Consider the following 15698-nt stretch of genomic DNA (forward strand, 5'->3'; position numbering starts at 1 on the left):
TGACTTCGATGGATTCGGTCTTCAAACCAAAAATGGTGGGATGCACCTACAGTTATCAAATCTTGAAAAAGATACCAGATTATTTTCAAGAGTCAACAAAATTCAGAATTAAACAATTGAAAAATCAGTTGAAAGGAATAAGAAATAAGGTCTTTCAGCATCAGATTACATTTCCAAGATCAAAACAATTGTAGATTTTCTAGCAACTCTTGAAAAATACGTCAAAACTGAAAAGCAAATACAAATTATTTTAGAAGGATTAATGAAGACTATCAAATGCTTGTTACAACAATCAATGCAAAACTAGAAACATTTACCCTATGTGAGGTTCAAACTCTCTTGTTAACACATGAGGATACACGAAAAGTTTAGAAAAACAAAAATTACAATGGTTCAAGCCAATCTTACTCGATCATCATATCCTACCATACCAAATTTCAATCATGGCAATGGAGGGCATAGAGGAGGTAGAAATGGTGGTAGATTCTAAAGAGATGGTAGATCATTCTACTAATCTCTAAAACCACCGTGTCAAATATGTAGAAGAATTGGCCATATTGCTTGGCACTTCTTTCACATATTTAACTAAGAAATACTACTATCTTCTCAACATCAATAATCAAGATTTGACTCCTTTGGCACTAATTCATCACCCTCTTCAGTATCACAAAGCAGTCCTACAACTTCTACTCCACCACCACCAGCATCATCTTTTCACAATCCATCAGCATATTTGTTGCCCCTTCTTCCATCACTGACCCTTCTTGGTATTCCGATTCATGTGCTTCATACCACATAACACATAATCCTTCAAATTTGCTCTCTAGATCAGAATACAATGGTCCTGATCAGATGCAAATTAGCAATGGAAAAGATATCTATTAAACCACTCTTCCACCTTAACCCATGACAACAATAAAGACGTCTCACGGTCCACAAATTCAGCCCAACAGAATACACAAATTAAATTATAATTTGCTCTTTATCTTATCTTATAGTTATCTTTATCTTTATCTCTATCTTATCTTTATCTACTTTTATCTTTCATAGGCCAATACTCTATATATACTTAGTTTTACCTTCAGAGTTTACAATTCATTCAATCAACAATCAATAAAATTTCTTCATCTTCTTCTTTCACAATCTTTTATTTTCCTATTCTTTCACAATTTTATTATGGTATCGGAGCTCCTCTTGAGCTCTGCTGATATCCATGGATCAAGGAGAAAGGGCACACCAACAACTTCATCCGAAGCCTCTTTTGGACCTTTCGTCAGTCCAACACTTTTCTTTCATGGCACTTCCTTTCAATGAAGAAGCTCGTCCTTCGAACCAACTTGAGCTTTTGCCAAATCCAACTACTCATTATCTTTGTTCTTTCAATACCTTTTCTACTATTAACAATTCTTCAAATCGAGATTCATTCTTGAATACTTGGATCACTGATTCTGGTGCCACAGATCACTGATGAGCGGATAATTTATAAGCTTTTTGGCATTGTTTTTAGTATGTTTTTAGTATATTTTAGTTAGTTTTTATTATATTTGTATTAGTTTTTAATTAAAAATCACATTTCTGGACTTTACTATGAGTTTGTGCGTTTTTTTGTGATTTCAGGTATTTTCTGACTAAAATTGAGGGACCTGAGCAAAAATCTGATTCAGAGGCTGAAAAAGGACTGTAGATGCTGTTCGATTCTGACCTCCCTGCACTCGAAGTAGATTTTATGGAGCTACAGAAGCCCAATTGGTGCGCTCTTAATTGCGTTGGAAAGTAGACATCCTGGGCTTCCCAGAAATATATAATAGTCTATACTTTGCCCGAGATTTGATGGCCCAAACCGGTGTTCCATGTCAGCATAGAAATTCTGGCGTCAAAATGCCAGAACTGGCATAAAAGCTGGAGTTAAACGCCCAAACTGGCACCAAAGCTGGCGTTTAACTCCAAGAAAAGTCTCTACACATGAAAGCTGCAATGCTCAGCCCAAGCACACACCAAGTGGGCCCGAAAGTAGATTTCTGCATTAATTACTTATTTCTGTAACCCTAGGCTACTAGTTATCTATAAATAGGAACTTTTACTATTGTATTTTCATCTTTGGACGTTTAGTCCTTAGACCTTTGAGGCTGGCCATTCGGCCATGCTTAGACCGTTATCACTTTTATATTTTCAATGGTGGAGTTTCTACACACCATAGATTAAGGTGTGGAGCTCTGCTGTTCCTCATGAATTAATGCAAAGTACTATTGTTTTTCTAATCAACTCAAGCCTATTTATGTTCTAAGATATCCATTCGTTCTTCAACATGATGAATGTGATGATCCGTGACACTCATCACCATTCTCACCTATGAACGCGTGTCTGACAACCACTTCCGTTCTACATGCAAACAAGCTTGAATGTGTATCTCTTGGGTTTCTAATCTAAGATTAGAACCTTCGTGGTATAGGCTAGAATCAATTGGCAGCCATTCCTGAGATCCGGAAAGTCTAAACCTTGTCTGTGGTATTCCGAGTAGGATCAGAGAAGGGATGACTGTGACGAGCTTCAAACTCGCGAGTGTTGGGCGTAGTGACAGACGCAAAAGGATCAATATATCCTATTCCAACATGATCGAGAACCAACAGCTAATTAGCCGTGCGGTGACAGCGCATTTGGAACATTTTCACTAAGAGGACGGGAGGTAGCCATTGACAACGGTGAAACCCAACATAAAGCTTGCTATGGAAAGGAGTACGAATGATTGGAAGAAGGTAATAGGAAAGTAGAGGTTCATAAGGAACAAAGCATCTTCATACGCTTATCTGAAATTCCTACCAATGAATTACATAAGTATCTCTATCTTTATTTTATGTTTTATTCATATTTTAATTATCAATTCTCCATAACCATTTAAATCTGCCTGACTGAGATTTACAAGATGACCATAGCTTGCTTCAAGCCGACAATCTCCGTAGGATCGACCCTTACTCACATAAGGTTTATTACTTGGACATCCCAGTGCACTTGCTGGTTAGTTGTACGGTGTTGTGACAAAGAGTTGAGATTACAATTGTGCGTACCAAGCTGTTGGCGCCATTGATGATCACAATTTCGTGCACCAAATTTTTGGCGCCGTTGCCGGGGATTGTTCAAGTTTGGACAACTGACGGTTCATCTTGTTGCTCAGATTAGGTAATTTTATTTTAATTTTAAGCTTTTTATTTCTTATTTTCGAAAAAAATACCAAAAAAAAATTCAATAAAATCATAAAAACCAAAAATATTTTGTGTTTTCTATTTGAGTCTTGTGTCAATTTTTAAGTTTGGTGTCAATTGCATCTTTTTAACTTTTCTTAAAAATTTTCAAAAATTCATGCATGTGTTCTTCATGATCTTCAAGTTGTTCTTGATGATTTTATATGTTTGATCTTTAATTTTTATTGTTTTGTGTCTTTTCTTATTTTTCATATGCATTTTAGATTTATTAGAGTCTAAATTGAAAATTTCTAAGTTTGTGTCTTGCATGTTTTTCTTTTCACAAAAAAATTTTCAAAAATAAGTTCTTGGTGTTCATCTTGACATTCAAAGTGTTCTTGGTGTTCATCTTGACATTCTAAGTGTTCTTGCATGCATTATTAGTTTTGATCTTAAATTTTTATGTTTTGCATCATTTAGTTGTTCTTCTCTCTCCTCATTAAAAAGTCAAAAAAAAAAATATATCTTTCCTTATTTTACTCATAAATTTCAATTTAAAAATTCTATCTTTTCAAATCTTTTTCAAAATCAAATCTTCTTCAATTTCCTTTTTATATTTTTGAATTCTTGCTTAAAATTTTTCAAAATCTTCTTCAAAAATCAAATCTTTTTAATTTCCTTTTCAAATCTTTTTCAAAATAATTTCAATCATTTCAATCATATCTTTTTCAAAAATCAATTTTCAAAATCTTTTCTAACTTCCTATCTTTTCAAATTTGATTTTCAAATCTTTTTTTTCAATTAACTACCTGTCTTTCTATTTGATTTTAAAAATCTTCTATTTCAATCATATCTTTTTCAAAATCACCTAACTAATTTTCTCTCTCTAATTTTCGAAAACTCCTTCCCCCTTTTTCAAAATTCTTTTTAATTAACTAATTGTTTTAAATTTTAATTTAATTTAATTTTTCTTTTTTTGAATTCTAATTAATATTTAAAATAAAAACAAAAAAATATTTTTATTAATTTTCGAATTTTTCTCTTCTCCTTCTTCTATTATCCTCTTCTTCTACTCACATGAAGGAATCTCTATACTGTGACATAGAGGATTCCATACTTTTTTGTTCTCTTTTCTTTCATATGAGCAGGAACAAGGACAAAGGCATTCTTGTTGAAGCTAATCCTGAACCTGAAAGGACTCTTAAGAGGAAACTAAGAGAAGCTAAAGCACAATACTCTAAAGAGGACCTAACTGAAATTTTCGAAACAGAGAAAACAACTATGGCCGAACCCAACAACAACAATGCAAGGAAGGTGCTTGGTGATTTCACTGCACCAACTTCCAATTTCTATGGAAGAAGCATCTCAATTCATGCCATTGGAGCAAACAACTTTGAGCTTAAGCCTCAATTAGTTTCTCTAATGCAACAGAATTGCAAGTTTCATGGACTTCCATTGGAAGATCCCATCAGTTCTTATCTGAATTCTTGCAAATTTGTGACACTATCAAGACCAATGGAGTTGATCCCAAGGTCTACAGGCTTATGCTTTTCCCTTTTGCTGTGAGAGACAGAGCTAGAACATGGTTGGATTTACAACCTAAGGAAAGCCTGAACTCTTGGGAAAAGCTGGTCAGTGCTTTCCTGGCCAAATTCTTTCCACCTCAAAAGATGAGCAAGCTTAGAGTGGAAATCCAAACCTTCAGACAGAAGGAAGGTGAGTCCCTCTATGGAGCTTGGGTAAGATATAAGCAATTGATCAAAAGGTGTCCTGCTGACATGCTTCCAGAATGGAGCATCATATGTATATTCTATGATGGTCTGTCTGAGTTGTCAAAAATGTCATTGGACCATTCTGCAGGAGGATCTCTTCATCTGAAAACCCCTGCAAAAGCTCAGGAACTCATTGAAATGGTTGTAAATAACCAGTTCATGTACACCTCTGAGAGGAATTCTGTGAACAATGGGACGCCTCAGAAGAAGGGAGTTCTTGAAATTGATACTCTAAATGCCATATTGGCTCAGAACAAAATATTGACTCATCAAGTCAATATAATTTTTCAGAGTCTGAATGGATTGCAAGCTGCATCCAACAGTACTAAAGAAGCATCTTCTGAAGAAGAAGCTTATGATCCTGAGAATCCTGCAATGGCAGAGGTGAATTACATGGGAGAACCCTATGGAAACACCTATAATCCTTCATGGAGAAATCATCCTATCTCTCATGGAAAGACCAACAGAAGCCTCAACAAGGCTTCAACAATAATGGTGGAAGAAATAGATTTAGCAATAGCAAGCCTTTTCCATCATCTTCTCAGCAACAGACAGAGAATTTTGAACAGAGCCATTCTGGCCTGGCAACCATAGTCTCTGATCTATCTAAGACCACACTAAGTTTCATGAATGAAACAAGGTCCTCCATTAGAAATTTGGAGGCACAGGTGGGTCAGCTGAGTAAGAAGATTACTGAAACTCCTCCTAGCACTCACCCAAGCAATACAGAAGAGAATCCCAAAAGAGAGTGCAAGGCCATAACCTTACCTGGTGTGGCCGAACCTGGAGAGAGTGAAAAGGCAGTGATTCTCAGTGAGGAAGACCTCAGGGAACGTCCACTGACCAGTAAGGAGTTCCCCTTTGAGGAACCAAAGGAATATGAGGTTCATACAGAAACCATAGAGATTCCTTTGAACTTCCTGTTACCATTCATGAGCTCTGATGAGTATTCTTCCTCTGAAGAGGATGAAGATATTACTGAAGAACAAGTTGCTAAGTACCTTGGAGCAATCATAAAGCTAAATGCCAAGCTATTTGGTAATGAGACTTGGGAGGATGAACCCCTCTTGCTCACCAAAGAACTGAATGACTTGACTAGGCAGAAATTACCTCTGAAGAGACAAGATCCTGGAAAGTTCTCAATACCTTGTACCATAGGCACCATGATCTTTGAGAAGGCTCTGTGTGACCTAGGGTCAAGCATAAACCTCATGCCTCTCTCTGTAATGAAGAAGCTAGGGATCCTTGAGGTACAAGCTGCAAGAATCTCACTAGAGATGGCAGACAATTCAAGGAAACAGGCTTATGGACTTGTAGAGGATGTCTTGGTAAAGGTTGAAGACCACTACATCCCTGCTGATTTCATAATCCTAGATACTAGGAAGTGTATGGATGAATCCATCATCCTTGGCAGACCCTTCCTAGCTACAGTAAAAGCTGTAATTGATGTTGACAGAGGAGAATTGGTCCTTCAAGTAAATGAGGACTCCCTTGTGTTTAAAGCTCAAGGATCTTCCTCTGTAACCATGGAGAAGAAGCATGAAAAGCTTCTCTCAATACAGAGTCAAACAAAACCCCCACATTCAAACTCTAAGTTTGGTGGCGGGAGGCCACAACCAAACTCTAATTTTGGTGTTAAGAGGCCATCATCATGCTCTGAGTATCTGTGAGGCTCCATGAGAGCCCACTGTCAAGCTACTGACATTAAAGAAGCGCTTGTTGGGAGGCAACCCAATTTTACTTATCTATGTTAAATTTCTATTTTCCATTGTTATTTTATGTTTTCTGTAGGTTGATGATCATGTGAAGTCACAAAAACAATTGAAAAAGCAAAAAAAAAAAACTGAAAAATAGAATGAAAAATAGCACACCGTAGAGGAGAAGCCTACTGGCGTTTAAACGCCAGTAAGGGCAGCAGAATGGGCGTTAAACGCCCAGTCTGGCACCATTCTGGGCGTTTAACGCCAGAAATGGGCACCAGACTGGCGTTTAACGCCAGAAAAGGGCAAGAGGCTGGCGTTAAACGCCAAAAATGGGCAGCAACCTGGCGTTTAACGCCAGGATTGGCAGCAAGGGGCGTTTTGCAAGCCTAATTAGTGCAGGGATGAGAAATCCTTGACACCTCAGGATCTGTGGACTCCACAGGATCCCCACCAACCTCAACTCACTCTCTCTCTTCTTCACACCTTTTCATAATATTCTTCCCCAAATATCCTTCACAAATCACCTCAATATCTCTTCCCCAACAACCCCTCACCTATCAAAATCCTACCCTCTTCTCCATAAACCCTTCACCAATCCACATCCATCCATCATAAACCCCACCTACCTCACTATTCAAATTCAAACCACTTTCCCTCCCAAACCCACCCATACATGGCCGAACCTTACCCTCTCCCCACTCCTATATAAACCCATCTTCACCTCTTCATTTTCACACATCTTAAACACTGCTTCTCCCCCTTGGCCGAAACACTAACCCCCCTCCATCTCCTCTATTTCATTTTCCTCTACTCTCTTCCTTCTTCTTTTGCTCGAGGACGAGCAAACCTTCTAAGTTTGGTGTGGTAAAAGCGTTGCTTTTTGTTTTTCCATAACCATTTATGGCACCTAAGGCCGGAGAAACCTCTTGAAAGAGGAAAGGGAAGGCAAAAGCTTCCACCTCCGAGTCATGGGAGATGGAGAGATTCATCTCAAGGGATACATTTTCCTCCACAAAATTATTGGGAGCAAATTAACACCTCCCTAGGAGAATTAAGTTCCAATATGGGACAACTAAGGGTGGAACACCAAGAGCATTCTATCCTCCTTCATGAAATTAGAGAAGATCAAAGAATTATGAGAGATGAGCAACAAAAGCAAGGAAGAGACATTGAGGAGCTCAAGCACTCCATAAGATCTTCAAGAGGAAGAACTAGCCGCCATTACTAAGGTGGACCCGTTCTTTAATTTCCTTGTTCTTTATTTTCTGTTTTTCGAATTTTTATGCTTTATGTTTATCTATGTTTGTGTTTTTATTACATGATCATTAGTGTCTTAGTGTCTATGCCTTAAAGCTATGAATGTCCTATGAATCCATCACCTTTCTTAAATGAAAAATGTTTTTAATTACAAAAGAACAAGAAGTACATGAATTTCGAATTTTAAAACAGTTTAATTATTTTGATGTGGTGGCAATACTTTTTGTTTTCTGAATGAATGCTTGAACAGTGCATATTTTTGAATTTGTTGTTTATGAATGTTAAACTTGTTGGCTCTTGAAAGAATGATGGAAAAGGAGAAATGTTATTGATAATCTGAAAAATCATAAAAATGATTCTTGAAGCAAGAAAAAGCAGTGAATAGCAAAGCTTGCAGAAAAAAAAAGAAAAAAAAAAGAGAAAAAGAAAGAAAAAGAAAAAGCAAGCAGAAAAAGCCAATAGCCCTTTAAACCAAAAGGCAAGAGTAAAATAAAAAGGATTCAAGGCTTTGAGCATCAGTGAATAGGAGGGCCAACAAGAATAAAATCCTGTCCTAAGCGGCTAAACCAAGTTGTCCCTAACCATGTGCTTGTGGCGTGAAGGTGTCAAGTGAAAACTTGAGACTGAGCAGTTAAAGTCATGGTCCAAAGCAAAAAGAGTGTGCTTAAGAACCCTGGACACCTCTAATTGGGGACTCTAGCAAAGTTGAGTCACAATCTGAAAAGGTTCACCCAGTTATGTGTCTGTGGCATTTATGTATCTGGTGGTAATACTGGAAAACAAAGTGCTTAGGGCCACGTCCAAGACTCATAAAGTAGCTGTGTTCAAGAATCAACATGCTGAACTAGGAGAATCAATAACACTATCTGAATTCTGAGTTCCTATAGAAGCCAATCATTCTGAACTTCAAGGGATAAAGTGAGATGCCAAAACTATTTAGAAGCAAAAAGCTAATAGCCCCGCTCATATAATCAAGACTGATCTTCATAGATGTTTTTGGAATTCATTGTATATTCTATTCTTTGTATCCTATTTTATTTTTAGTTGCTTGGGGACAAGCAACAATTTAAGTTTGGTGTTGTGATGAGCGGATAATTTATACGCTTTTTGGCATTGTTTTTAGTATGTTTTTAGTATATTTTAGTTAGTTTTTATTATATTTTTATTAGTTTTTAATTAAAAATCAAATTTCTGGACTTTACTATGAGTTTTTGTATTTTTCTATGATTTCAGGTATTTTCTGGCTGAAATTGAGGGACCTGAGCAAAAATATGATTCAGAGGTTGAAAAAGGACTGCAGATGCTGTTGGATTCTGACCTCCCTGCACTCGAAGTAGATTTTCTGGAGCTACAAAAGCCTAATTGGTGCGCTCTCAATTGCGTTAGAAAGTAGACATCCTGAGCTTTCCAGAAATATTTAATAGTCCATACTTTGCTCGAGATTTGATGGCCCAAACCGGCGTTCCAAGTCAGCATAGAAATTCTAGCGTCAAAACGCCAGAACTGGCATAAAAGCTGGAGTTAAACGTCCAAACTGGCACCAAAGCTGGTGTTTAACTCCAAGAAAAGACTCTACATATGAAAGCTGTAATGCTCAGCCCAAGCACACACCAAGTGGGCCCGGAAGTGGATTTCTGCATTAGTTACTTATTTCTGTAACCCTAGGCTACTAGTTATCTATAAATAGGACATTTTACTATTGTATTTTCATCTTTGGACGTTTAGTCCTTAGACCTTTGAGGCTGGGCATTCGGCCATGCTTAGACCATTATCACTTTTGTATTTTCAACGGTGGAGTTTCTACGCACCATAGATTAAGGTGTGGAGCTCTGCTGTTCCTCATGAATTAATGCAAAGTACTATTGTTTTTCTATTCAACTCAAGCCTATTTCTGTTCTAAGATATCCATTCGTTCTTCAACATGATGAATGTGATGATCCGTGACACTCATCACCATTCTCACCTATGAACGCGTGCCTGACAACCACTTCCGTTCTACATGCAAACAAGCTTGAATGTGTATCTCTTGGGTTTCTAATCTAAGATTAGAACCTTCGTGGTATAGGCTAGAATCAATTGGCGGCCATTCTTGAGATCCGGAAAGTCTAAACCTTGTCTGTGGTATTCCGAGTAGGATCAGGGAAGGGATGACTGTGATGAGCTTCAAACTCGCGAGTGTTGGGCGTAGTGACAGACGCAAAAGGATCAATGGATCCTATTCCAACATGATCGAGAACCAACAGCTGATTAGCCGTGCGGTGACAGCGCATTTGGAACATTTTCACTAAGAGGACGGGAGGTAGCCATAGACAATGGTGAAACCCAACATACAGCTTGCCATGGAAAGGAGTATGAATGATTGGAAGAAGGTAATAGGAAAGCAGAGGTTCAGAAGGAACAAAGCATCTTCATACGCTTATCTGAAATTCCTACCAATGAATTACATAAGTATCTCTATCTTTATTTTATGTTTTATTCATATTTTAATTATCAATTCTCCATAACCATTTAAATCCGCCTGACTGAGATTTACAAGATGACCATAGCTTGCTTCAAGCCGACAATCTCTGTGGGATCGACGAACAGAGGCAGGTTTAGCACCTAATAAACCAGAATCATCCAAAAGATCAAGACAATATTTTCTCTGAGATAAGCAAATTCCCTTCTCCGATTGAGCAACTTCAATACCCAAAAAATATTTTAATGGGCCCAAGTCTTTAATTCGGAAGTGTTGATGTAAAATAGACTTAATGGCAGCAAGTTGGACTTGGCAGAAGCTCAAGTTGGTTTGAAGGACGAGCTTTTTCATCTTCTTCTTGCACTCTACAGAGTAACAATTTGGGGACGATTGATTTGGCCAGAATGAGAGAGGGATTATATGTCTTTGAACCCAATGTCGGTAAAAATTCATCCACTACACACTACATAAATTCCATCCAATCTCCACCCATTACACCTTCCAATATATGGCATTTTCGTTTAGGACACCTTTCTGGGCAAAGACTTAATCATTTACATAAACAATTTCCTTTTATCTCTATGCATCATGACGAGGCTTGTGACATTTGTCATCTTTCTAAACAAAAGAAACTTTCATTTTCTCAAAGTTTTAACAAAGCCAATGCAAGTTTTGATTTATTACACTTTGATATTTGGGGTCCGTTTCGACAAAATTCTATTCATAATCATAATTATTTTTTTACTATTGTTGATGATTTTAGCCGTTTTACATGGGTTACTTTAATAAAATCAAAAGGAGAAGTACAAAATCAAATAAAAAAATTTTATTACTTTAATTGAAACACAATTCAACTCCAAAGTCAAAATTATTCATTCTGATAATAGACCAGAATTTATTTTACCTAATTTTTATGCTTCAAAGGGCATTATTCATCAACGTAGTTGTGTTGAAACTCCTCAACAAAATGGAAGGGTAGAACGCAAGCATCAACATATTTTGAATATAGCTCGTGCTCTTATGTTTCAATCTAATTTACCATCATCTTTTTGGTCTTATGTTGTTAGACATGCTGTTTATTTACTTAATAGAGTTCCATCATCCGCAATTAATTTTAAAACACCATTTGAGATTTTATTCAATCATCCACCAAATTATCATGACCTTAAAATTTTTGGATGCTTATGTTTTGTTTCTACCCAAATGGCAAACAGATCAAAATTTGATCCAAGAGCCAAAAAGGCTGTATTTATTAGCTTTCAATCTGGTTTTAAAGGGTATATTGTTTATGTTTTAGAAGATAAAAGAATTGAAATTTCTAGAAACATGATTTTTTATGAAAAGATCTTTTCCTTAGTCACAAAAAATGTCCAATTCTAGACACTCAGCCCAACATTGCCAAACACACCTTCTCAAAAATAAGATTCAGTTAGTCTTCCAGTTGAACCCTCACCTATACCCATTGACCCAACTCCACCTAGTTCTTTATTTTCTCCAACAACCTCTCCTTCTTCCTCACTATCATTTCCTAACCAAGTTGAACCCATGACCATCGAATCACTTTCAACACTAGACACCAGTCCACCATCACCTTCTCATCCCCCGTCACCTTCTTCACCGCCTGAGCAACCCCATCCTCGTCATTCCGACCGGCCTCACCGACCTCCAGTATATCTCTCTAATTACTTGTGTAATTCCTCTCTCATCTTTACAAATCAATCTCCCTCAAAGTGCAAGTATCCTTTATCTTCAGTCATGTCTTTTTCTTCTCTTTCATCTTCACATAAAAAATTTCTTTTATCTTTACATTCTGACGTTGAGCCAAAGTCTTTTAAGGACGCCAATCAATACTCTAATTGGCGTAGTACTATGAAACATGAGTTGGATGCTCTTGAGCTGAACAAAACTTGGCGTCTTGTTGATTGCCCTGCAGGGGTTAAGCCGGTTGGTTGTAAATGAGTCTATCGCATCAAACGCAAGCCTGATGGTTCAGTTGATCGATATAAAGCACGCCTTGTGGCTAAAGGGTTCACTCAAACTAAAGGTGTTAATTTCTTGGAAACTTTTTCCCCTGTTGTCAAGCCTGCCACCATCAGATTAGTTTTGGCATTGGCCTCTATGAAGCATTGGCCTATATATCAGTTGGATGTCAATAATGCTTTCTTACATGGGAATCTTTCTGAGGATGTTTATATGACTCTGCCACCCGGATTTATATCTCCTCAACCGAATCAATGCTGTAAGCTACTAAAGTCACTGTATGGTTTACGGCAATCTAGTCGTATGTGGTATGACAAACTTTCTCATCTTTTGCTATCTCATGGATATCAGCAGACCTCATCTGATTATAGTTTATTTGTCAAATTTATTGGTGATCAAATTTCTATCCTTTTAGTCTATGTTGATGACATTGTTCTCACTGGTAATTCTATTTCTGAACTTGCTGCCATTAAGTCTATTTTGCACCAACACTTCCGAATTAAAGACTTGGGCCCATTAAAATATTTTTTGGGTATTGAGGTTGCTCAATCAGAGAAGGAAATTTGCTTATCTCAGAGAAAATATTGTCTTAATCTTTTGGAGGATTCTGGTTTATTAGGTGCTAAACCTGCCTCTGTTCCAATGGATAGTACCACAAGACTATATCATGACAAAAACCCCCTGCTATCCGACCCTTTTGTATATCGTCGTTTGGTTGGCCGTCTTATCTATCTTACCACTACTCGACCGGACATCATGTATGCCACTCAACAATTAAGTCAATTCATGGCATCTCCTACTAAATCTCATCTTCAAGCTGCCAAACATGTGTTACGATATTTGAAAACTAGTCCCAGCAAAGGACTTTTCTTTCCAAGGGAATCAGAAATTCAGCTTCTCAGCTTCAGTGACTCTGATTGGGCCAGATGTCCTGACACTAGGCGATCTTTAATAGGTTATTGTTTCTTCTTAGGCAGTTCTTTAGTCTCTTGGAAGACCAAGAAACAAACCACCGTTGCCCGCTCATCCACGGAAGCAGAATATCGTGCACTTGCCAACACAACTTGTGAAGTTCAATGGATACTAAATGTGTTACAATTTTTACGCATCTCTCCTATCCGCCCACCAGTTTTATATTGTGATAATCAGAGTACTCTTCATATTGCTGCTAACCCGGTTTTTCATGAACGAACTAAACATTTAGAGGTTCATTGTCACTTGGTTTGACAAAAAGCTCAAGCTGGAGTGATGAAACTTCTCCTAATTCCCTCTTCTGGGCAACTAGCTGACATCTTCACCAAGCCTTTGTCTCCTCGACCCTTCCATCTTAATCTGCATAAGCTTAGTGTTCTTGACATCTTTCATCCTCCAGCTTCTGGGGGCGTATTAAACCACTCTTCCACCTTAACCCATGACAACAATAAAGACGTCTCACGGCCCACAAATTCAGCCCAACAGAATACACAAATTAAATTATAATTTTCTCTTTATCTTATCTTATAGTTATCTTTGTCTTTATCTCTATCTTATCTTTATCTACTTTTATCTTTCATAGGCCAATACTTTATATATACTTAGTTTTACCTTCATAGTTTACAATTCATTCAATCAACAATCAATAAAATTTCTTCATCTTCTTCTTTCACAATTCTTTTATTTTCCTATTCTTTCACAATTTTATTAGTATCCTTATTACACATATTGATCATGCGTTGTTATATTCTATAGACTCTAAGAGATGATTTTCACTACAAAAATTTATACATACACCTGAAATAACAAATAATTTAATTAATGTTAAGAAATTTGCAAAACATAATAAAGTCTATTTTCAATTTCATGTATCATATTGTGTTGTAAAATGTGAATTCACTCAAAAGATTCTTTTGTAGGGGTTTAAAAATAGAGAACTGTACAAATTTATCAATATCTGTGTTCCTCAATCAACATCTGATAATATGTTTCCTTCTTTATATTCTTTGCATTATTCTTTCTTTGATTTGTGGCATAAGAAGCTGGGCACTCAACCACCAGAATTAAATAATTAGCCTTAAAACAGTGTAACATTTCCTTGAAAGATATCAATAATACTAATTTGGAGTTGTTATTTAGAGTTTGTGAAAATTGTGCAAATACCAAAATGCATAAGATGCCATTTACTGGCTCTATTACTGAGTCTCACTCACCTTTACAGCTTGTGTTCTCAGATGTTTGGAGCCATGCACCAATTATTTCGCATTTAGGTTATAGGTATTATGTTACTTTCATAGATGCTTACACTAGGTATTTTTGTACATTTTTGTTAGTTAACAAATTTGAAGTATATCATGTTTTTCTTCAATAAAATGCATATATTGAAAACTTAACAAACTATAAGATTAGAGAACTTCAAATTGACAATAGAATTGAATATACCTCAAACTATTTTATTGAATTTTCACATAAAAAGGCATACATAATAGATTTTCATGCCCATATACACCTGAGCAAAATAAATTAGCTAAAAGAAATCATAGACACTTAATTGAAATGAGTTAAGCTATATTTTATGGTCAATGCTATGGTATAGATTGATAAAAATATTTATACCTATAGAAATAGGGTGGCTTAGTTTTTAAGTGACAAGTGGTAACTTGTATGCTATTTTTGCCAAGCCTAAGTCTAAAAACTGTTATATCTTTAATTGATAACTGACAACACATGAAATAATTTGTCTGCTTAAAATGTAATTAACAATTAGAATTACGTTCTTTTTATATTAAGCCAAACAAAAATCATACCAATCATAAATTTTAGCTAAAAGTCTAAAACAACTAAATATTAACTTTCTTCATTTTTTTTGTTGTTATCTCTTTTTTTTTTTTCAACATTTTATTTTATTTTTTTACATTTAAATATAACAAAATAAAATTTATTTTGATCAGAAAATAAAAATCTATCGTCGTCCTCTTCCTAGACTAGACAACCTCCTCCTTTTATTTCATTTCTCCTGTTTATGTTATTAAGATTATATCTATTATAATTATTTAGCATTTAAAATATTATTTACAAAAGAATTCTAATTTTTAAGTAGAATAAAATTTATTTGATATGAAACAATTATTTCTGTAAATAATTTGGTACAATTTTAAATAATTTGGTCTCATTTTTGTTAAATAATAAGTCTTTTAATAACTATTGATTGGTACACTAAATACCACTAATGTGATGAGCTGAAATGATAATGCACCAAAATTGTTTTATCAGAAGACAAATAACTCACTATTAAATTGATTTTTGTATTTATGAAAATAAATAATTTTTTTCTATACACATATAATATTATAATTTTTTTGAAGAATTAATTTAATTA

The 15698-nt window shown here is 35.9% G+C and overlaps 1 protein-coding gene across 1 annotated transcript; it reads left to right on the forward strand.

Annotated features, from left to right (window-relative positions):
• On the forward strand, nucleotides 12236-13573 carry LOC107611130 (uncharacterized mitochondrial protein AtMg00810-like). The gene is made up of 2 exons (XM_016313090.1): nucleotides 12236-12317; nucleotides 12360-13573. Exons 1-2 carry the CDS (start codon nucleotides 12236-12238, stop codon nucleotides 13571-13573), a joined length of 1296 nt encoding a protein of 431 aa, XP_016168576.1.

The sequence above is a fragment of the Arachis ipaensis genome, chromosome B08, assembly GCF_000816755.2.
Source record: "Arachis ipaensis cultivar K30076 chromosome B08, Araip1.1, whole genome shotgun sequence".
Lineage (NCBI taxonomy): Eukaryota > Viridiplantae > Streptophyta > Magnoliopsida > Fabales > Fabaceae > Arachis > Arachis ipaensis.